This window comes from Geospiza fortis, unplaced genomic scaffold (assembly GCF_000277835.1).
Source record: "Geospiza fortis unplaced genomic scaffold, GeoFor_1.0 scaffold112, whole genome shotgun sequence".
NCBI classification, from domain to species: Eukaryota; Metazoa; Chordata; class Aves; order Passeriformes; family Thraupidae; genus Geospiza; species Geospiza fortis.
In genome coordinates, this window is record NW_005054298.1 from 25,098,715 (window position 1) to 25,106,955 (window position 8,241).

Here is an 8,241-nt window from a genome sequence, read left to right on the forward strand (position 1 = left end):
ACTTCATTATGATAAAGGGACCATCATGTTTTGGAAAACTGGCTGCATTTCAATATGCTCTGTATGATGCAAAAAATAGTGCAAGCTATAAATTGCACCCAGTAGCACTAGACAGTACTCTTTCCTATCTTCACCTTAAGGTATTGCCAATCTTATATAACAATGAGTATTTTGATGAAGTTTCACCTCAGCTTAAACCCTAAAGCAGTTAAAACCTCACTGATTCATGAAGCCCAACAAAGTGCAGGAATCAGTCAGAAACAAGGACAAACCTTTACCCCAGTACAAAATTTTTATCTCACCAAGCTCTTAAAAAGTATGAATTTAATGTAATAACAAACAGTAAGTGTTCATAACAGAACAACATGACATTGTTTCAGTTAACTCACAAAATTCTGTCAGCAGCTTAATCCATAGGACCCTTCACAAACTGGCTGCATTTTAGATCCTAAACCAGCAAATGATAATTTAAAAATGTAATGCTTAACATAGTTAATCTGACTGCTGTATTTCACAGCATGCAAATCTTCTACCATAAATTTTCTCAGAACTGATGGAGAAATAACAGTTTACAAGGTTTCACAGAGGGAATAATGAGCATTTTGGCTTTACTCAGTTTTGGAAAACTTCATTGTACTTGAAACTTATACTGGCCATTTGAGGGCACTGTGGAACAAATTGCTGATTTCAGTTGGAAACTGGTTCTTTATTAAGTTAAATGTAATTTTCATTAGAGATTGAAGAAATCCTTTTCCACTTACTACTTAAGGTTTTGCCCCTTCATTCCCACTTTTTTCTCTCTATGAACATAGCTAGTGGATGTAGAAACAGGATTTAAAATTGTTAGCCTGCAAAATGAAACCTGATGAGTCTAAACCAGACCATTAACAATCCTGGTTTAAATATGAAAGCTTACATGCAATCCCTATGCTGTGAGGAAAAACCTATTGTATCTGCAGCCTGTGCAGGTAAAAAAATGTTTAACATGAGTTACTCAGTGTGGTTTTTCCAACACTGGTAACTCTGAATATACAGATGATGTAAATAGCTGGCACATTGATTGTTTTAATTGTGTCTCCTCCAGTTTCACAGTTTGTTTGACAAAAAATTTATAAGGCCTTGCATCAAAGCTAACAGAATCTCAAAGTTTTGGCTAAGTATCTTAAAATAAGTAGTGTGATGAACTGCATTTAAATGAGATGATAAAATTATGTTTATTAAAAGCACTGATGTTGCTCTGAAGGAGGAGGGGCCATAGGTATTGGGAATATAAATTTTCTTCTTAAGGTATATGCTGGTTGGGGCATTTGCTTCTTTGTCCCTGAAGGGCTATCACGTCTGGCCACATCTTCATTAACTTGTGTAAGAATTGACAAAATATCTTCACCCCTACAGCCAGAAGGAGAGAAAAAAATTAGTTATTAGTGAGCAGATGGCAATCCACTTAACATCCCCCTGATCAGCTAGAAGACTAGAAGATAGAGTAAAACACAAAAAAGAAAACACATACTTTTCTCCAAATTTCTCTTTTGTCCTTATTTGAGTCATACTAAAAACAAAAGACCTTTTCTTGCTGTCTTGCTTAATTCGACCAATAAAGAAAAATAATGGAATAAAATATTTTAACCTATCATTCAATAAACTGTAATATCTTAAAGATTATAGATGTGAGGTTTTGAGTGTTTTTTCACAATAAACTTCACATTCTGCAGTACATGTACAGTACTAGCAGAGTTAATGTAAATTAATCAGTGTGAAATCACCACTTCAACTAATTCCATCTACCTTAGAACATGGGTGGGTGTTCCTAGATAAACTACCTTTGGAGAAGAAAAATTTAATCAGAGCACTAAGGCAAGTATTCACCTTGGTACCAACAATTGTAGATTGCTGCAGAGGGCCTGCATATACCAACTGCCCTCTTCCATGTGCCGGAAAGAGACATATCCATCAACTGTGGCCATGCCTAGGAGGAAATCGGCCTCTTCAGGAATGCTTTCAGAAAGAAAAACTCTCTCTTGCATGGAAGACAAGTCAGGAGTTGGTCCATCAGTATCAACATAGACCGGACGCTGTATCTTGTCACCCTGGCATGCTTGGATAAAGAAGAGTTTGGGTTTTGCAGCCAGCTGGGGACACCTTTTGGCAGTGAAGTGGGACGTAAGCACACGGATTGACACAAGTCTGTCATCTGTCCCATAGACGGCTCCTGACTTTCCATGAGATAGAATACAACATATAAAACAGTTCCTGTCTTTGTGATCTGGCACACGCTGCCAAGTTTCCATGAGATTGATAATCTCCCTAGATGTCAGATCTGTGTAAGTCCTCACATCCAGACCAAGCCATGTGAATACTCTCTCCAGTTGCTCTGTAAATAAATGAAAGGTAAAAGGAAAATTTGAGGCAAGAGAAAAACATTTTATGAAGTCACCATGCAAGGTAATCTGGAAGTGGGAAAGACCTTACACCCTGACACTTCTGCAGCTTCATCCTCATACTAGTACCAACTAAAGGTTAACTGGACTAAAAAAAGATGGCATCAGCTCAAACACAGAGTTCCTGGATTTTTCTAGACAAGCTTCAGAAAATAGTGCATACATTGTCATTGTAAGTGAGCATGCAAATGACACTTGAAAACACAAAGAATCTGCCCTTCCCCAGTTTCAGAAAAGATCCTGCAAAACCTTCCTCACATCATTATTTCCAGTTGCAGTTTTGACTATTGAAAGTTCAATTCATAAGAGATAAATAGAGGAAACAGAACAAAATAAGAAGTTGCTTGATTACACATTTTTGCATTATATTAGGTACAATGATGGTTTAATTTAGTTTAGTTTTAGTTCTTTACTATAGCTGTAGATAAAGGATAAGTAAAAAGTGATTCTTAAAATTATTCAAGAATAATCCAACAGAAAAACCCTGTGGTTACTTGTCCTTTATCCTCTCCTCCTCCATGATAAACAAGTGACATAATTTAACACATATCAAACATTTCACTCTTTTAGAATATTAACTAACCATAGACAATAAAATATAGGGCAATACTACATAATCAACTCACCTGGGGAAACACAGATCCTCCAAAAATCTCACTTCAGTAACTTACCAGCATCTTTGCAAGAACCCTTCCTCTGAGAACTATGGAAGTTAACATTATTAATAATGAGACAAAATCCTCTGTGTGGCCCATCCATTTTGTAGCTTTTCATAGTCTGTAGAAAGGAGAAGAAAAAAGCTTACAGTTTCAGTGAATTTATTCAACTTAGTCATATTTCCTTAACATGTCTCAAAATTAGCATCCAGGAGTTAGAGGCACCTAAAACTGTGGGCTATTTTTAACCATCTGGAACTCAATGGTGCCTCCCTCTGTGAAAAAACATCAGTGAAACTCCAAGCACACTGTCACCATCCTATCAAACTGCAGAAGAAGGATTTAGCATCTGGGTTCTCATCCGTATGCAAAAGGCAGGATTCAGCAGCCAAACTCTGCAATCTGAGTTGGTGATGGGGACAGAAGACCCCAGCTGTTTCAAATGTCAAAACAGTGTTTTAACTTCATGGCAGAGGGATCACACTAAAGCTATAGGAAATTAGACATCTGAGTTGGCTTTTTTTGGGAACAGTAATAAATACCTGGAGTAGGTGATTCATACTGATCCACTAGAAAAGGATGCAAGCAGAACTGAAATCTCAGAAGCGCATAAACCTATCACACTACAAGTTTTTTGGTTAAGATTTAAAATTACCTCCCACTTTTGGAAAAAAAAAATTTTTTAAGGCTGAAAAGAACCAAAACTTCAAGTACCATGTATTTAAGTCCAACCTTGGAATAAAAAACTCCATCCACTGGAGTCCCTTCCTCCTCACTAGAGAGCATTACACACCTCCTTTTGTGCATTTTAGTAGGACAAAATGAAGGCAGCACTCCCAGTTCCTTCAACAGCTTTGCAGCAGTATGAACATCAGGTTATGAAAAGATGTTACAGCACAGAACTTCAAGAAATTAAATAGCTATAAACAAATGGAGCAACTTGCTCCTTCAATATCTGTGGTCATCACAAAGAAAAGGCCAGAGGGAGAATTCAGTGATTACACTGCTGTGGTTTAAGAGTGCACATAAGGCCTCTAAGAAGGGATCTCACAAAAGAGATCTTTTCTCATATACCAAGACCTCTGCAATAGCTTACTAAAGACTCTTGCCTCCTTTTAATCCTTCTAACAAGGGCTTTGCATGCTACCCCTTATGACTTCTAATTTCAAGATGCCCTGAGACCTTTTCTAAACCAGATGCAAAAAAGTGAGAACTGTGAAGCTGCATTTGTCCCTTGCACATTCTACTGCCATCTCCAAAATGCACAACTTAGACAAATGCAAAATGTTTTGCCTTTTTCAGGAAGATAAGCACATGCACTGATGTGTGAGTAACTTCAGAGGTATTATGCCCATTTTGCCTACAACACACATTTTAATATTGCTAAATTTCTGGCCTCTAAGGTTAAAATATTCTTTGAAACATTCAAATTTATCAGTCAAGGAACTTTATGAGACACACAGATATCTCACAAGTCCTTGCATGATGAATGTCATTCAAAAGAGGATGAAAACCTCACACCCCCAGGTATTCAAAAAAGATTTAAGAGATTGTCTCAAACCTTGGATTCATTCTCTACATTGCTGAATTCTCCACGCACCTCCAGGTTTACTTGAGGGAAGCCTTGTGTAAAATTAGCTGCCTTGTTATCTAGAAAAAATAACAGGATACATATTTATGAAGATAAGTCCAATATTTGTGGATGCAGCAAAAAGGAGTTTAGCTACAATACATCAATTTTTGTATTTGAAATATTGTTTCACTGAAAGGAATAATTCCTCTACACAAGATAGCATGATCATGTTCAATAGATCTATTCTGAACGTTTTTTGGTTATTTTTATTAGATTTATTTTTGTGACAAAGGAAAGGCTTCTATTTGTGTCAATGTTGCAAAATAAAGATACCCATGGTACAAAGACAGATTCTCCCCAAGACATTCAAATTAATTTTTCATCTGGATATCAGCTTAGAAATTACCTGTATTTAAGAAGAATCTGCATTCTTACTACTGAAATTGACATTTTAAATTTATTTATTTTCGCCTGAATCAGTAATAAATCCCTTTTTTTTAATATAAAACCAGAAATCATCTGCATGCTCATAGCCCATGTATGAGATACAGATTCACACACAGTTTGTCTTGCCAGCCTGTCAGCAGGCAATTGCCTTTATGTAGTGCACATTCACAGATCACAAAGTGCCTTTTACAGGACAGTTGTCATCATCTCAATACTATTACTGGGGACATGGAGAAGTGAGACATAACTATAAGCAGATTTTCAGTTTCCCAGCCTGTTCTGTATGTGCTGGGCTGCCTCAGATATTCCAGCATATCCCTGTACTGAATTTCAGGAATTCAGCCAGAAGTAATGCAGGCAAGGAATTGTTACACCAGATTTATGCCACTCTAGCTCCCATTTCAGCAATACACACATATGACCTTAAGTTCAGTAGCCCAGACCCATCTAGTGCTTTCTGTATTTTGGCAAACCTACTCCTAGACTATGAATTTCTCACCTTTTCCCTTTTTGTAGCAGTCTATTGTCTCCAGGAGATCAGGTGAAACAGTGATACAGACATCCTCCAGTATCTTTACATTGTCTTTAGTTAAAAGGCCCTGCTTTTCCAATAAAATCAGCAAATCCAAGGCAGACTGACAGCCAAAAGGAGAGAGTAAAATATAATTATTGTTCCTTAGAAATCAAAACTTGCCTCTCAGCCCTGTCTCAAACAATCACATTATTATCTGCTTTGTTCCCTACCAATAAGGACCAGTCAATTTTACATCAGTGTAAAAGCAGAAATGTTGCTTCATGGAAAGCCACTGGTTGTGTTTTTATTTGATATGGTCTTGTTTAAACAGATTCACTCAAACCATATTAATGACTTGTGGCTTCAAGAAGGCTTCATTGCTGTGAAACAGTACCAATGACACGAATCTCCCTTGCATATGGCTCAAGCAGGGCAAAGATTTGATTTGTCACCTTTTTATACTCTGATGCTAGACAGTGAACTGTCAGTGACTGACCTTGGCACAAGGGACCAAATTCTACTCTTGCCTGTCAACATCTTCCTTCTTTCTATCCCTATGAATACAACCAGCCTAGTTGCATATTATACTCTATTCTGCCAAATACTTCTCCCACTTTTTCTTCCATTTCCCACCTTCCTTCTTCCCTTCCCACCATGTACACATTTGGCTCACTCCTCACATACAAGAATCATCCATCGCTTTGGAAGATGGTCTTGCAGGAGGAATGTGATTTCCTTCAACATCTCACTGGTGATGTTCTCTGACAATTCATACAGCATCTGCCTGTAACAGAGATGCAGTGAGATAAAAGTGGAACAGAAGATGGTATAAAATCCAAAGGCAATCTAAGAATTCAAAAATGGAAAGGAAAACAGTATGGCATAGATAGCAGTAACAGAGGGAAGATTGCACTGCAAGCTTACCTGTATGGAGATATTCTTCCCTTCTCACTCAGACGTTCTTGTACTTTCTCCTTGGTGTAACCAAGTTTCTCAAGCAAGGAGTGACATTTAATTCTGTATAAGAGTTCAGCTAGTAGGAAAGTGTCTTCTACATTCAGATATTCTTGAGCCATAAGGAGCTTGAAGATGTCTGCTGCTGACTTCACACCTTCTAGTTTACTGAGGTGGAGCAAGTCAGTACAGAGAAATTTTAAAGCTGCTACATCTTCAGTCACCAGATATTCACTAATAAGGAAAAGCTGCTGATGGAACTTCAAGCTGATATCATTCTCCATGTTGCTGGAACCAACAGCTGAAACAGCTTCTCTCTGTCTGAAAGCAGAAAGCAAACACTAGTAACACTTGAATCCTCAATACAGCAATTCTTCTACTAAAATTTTACCCAGTGGTTGTTTGGAAGCCTTGAATTACCTTTTAGTTTAAATAAATTTGAAATGTACTTCCTTGTCTAAACACAGACCACAAAAAGACCAGATTTGGCAGAAGCTCCGAACAACCCAGTCTATAACTGAAGTTAGCCCTGCTCTGAGCTAAAAACTGTGTTAGATGACCTCAAGGTCTGAATTTTCTTTTCTTTTGAACATCTTCCACATTCAGATCTTTGCTTCTTTCTGTTGTAATGGGGAAGAGTCCCTGCAGTAACTTATTACAGCTATTAATGGAGACAGCACAATGGTTCATGCATATTCCTTGATCTGCAGTCCAACAGGTTCTCATTCTCTGGCTGTGGCAGGGAGGTGTTACTCTGTACCTTGGCTGACACCCAAGCTGAAGCTGTGGAATAACCGTCCACTCCCAGCTGTAATTTGCTTCTACGTTGTATTTGACATTTGGCATAGAAAAACCCTTATAAGCCTCCCTTACCAGTAACAGGCAGTTAAAGTGTAATAGCACTCAATGCTCAGTCTGGATAGGCTCTGCACGAGCAACTCACTCTTACTCAGGTTTAATAGAGACTAATCAACCTTCCACGACACCAACTTCTTCCATGTAGCCTAGGCAGTTCTATTCTGCCCCCGGAAGGTTAAATAGGTAAGAAGGTGCTTCAGTGCCTTCTGGCTGGTAGGTGTTCAATCTTTTGCTTACAGCAGCTGGAAGCAAAGGTTTCTACATGAGGGAGCACAATCAGGAGCTGCTCGCTGCCCAGGCTCGGCCAGCACGGGGCATCGACGCAGAAAAGTAACCAATCCACATCTCTGATGTATGCTTTCAGCTATCGCCTCAGAGAAAGAAAATCGTATGAAATAAGCAGGATAAGGATTGTAAAATTACCTTTTCTTTAAAGTTTTTAAACTCTGTTAGATGACCTGGAGCGCTGCCCCGAGGGTTTAGATATAATGCAAAGCCGGAGCGCCCGCAAAGGCCGAAAGCTCGGCCCGCAGGCCCACGTGGTCCCGAGAGGAATATTCGGGAGGCCGCGCGCAGCCGGGAGCCAGCGCACACAAAACGAGCGGGAGTTACTCTCCGGATTCGGGAGATGGAGCCTTCCTTCCTTCCCTCTCCATTTCAGCCCCACATTTTGGTACCTCTTACACGAATTCCAGTCCCGATCCCTGTCCTGGCAGCTGCCCGGGACGGCGGCTCGCGGCCCCTTTCGCGGTCTTTTTGCGGCTCGCCGCGGGCGGGGGAGGCGCGCCCAGTTCCCGCCCG

At 39.3% G+C, this 8,241-nt stretch overlaps 2 protein-coding genes across 4 annotated transcripts in view; one reads left to right on the forward strand and one right to left on the reverse strand.

Moving 5' to 3' along the window:
- The window catches only part of FAM126B (family with sequence similarity 126 member B), a 103,767-nt gene that overhangs the window by 22,173 nt on the left and 73,353 nt on the right, over positions 1-8,241 (forward strand). The window lies entirely within an intron of this gene.
- CASP10 (caspase 10) overlaps positions 291-8,241 on the reverse strand; it is a 10,770-nt gene continuing 2,819 nt past the window's right edge. Inside the window, exons 1-8 of one of the 3 annotated variants that reach the window (XM_005415937.2) lie at positions 8,118-8,235; positions 6,553-6,903; positions 6,313-6,412; positions 5,614-5,749; positions 4,656-4,744; positions 3,110-3,215; positions 1,867-2,371; positions 291-1,389 (exon numbers count right to left, since the gene is read on the reverse strand). In XM_005415937.2, coding sequence (XP_005415994.1) covers positions 1,218-1,389; positions 1,867-2,371; positions 3,110-3,215; positions 4,656-4,744; positions 5,614-5,749; positions 6,313-6,412; positions 6,553-6,866 — 1,422 coding nt within the window. In that variant the 5' untranslated portion in view covers positions 6,867-6,903; positions 8,118-8,235 and the 3' untranslated portion in view covers positions 291-1,217. Of the gene's footprint in view, positions 1,390-1,866; positions 2,372-3,109; positions 3,216-4,655; positions 4,745-5,613; positions 5,750-6,312; positions 6,413-6,552; positions 6,904-7,863; positions 8,236-8,241 lie in introns of those variants that run through there. The other 2 variants (XM_031056203.1, XM_031056209.1) reach the window with 2 other exon arrangements.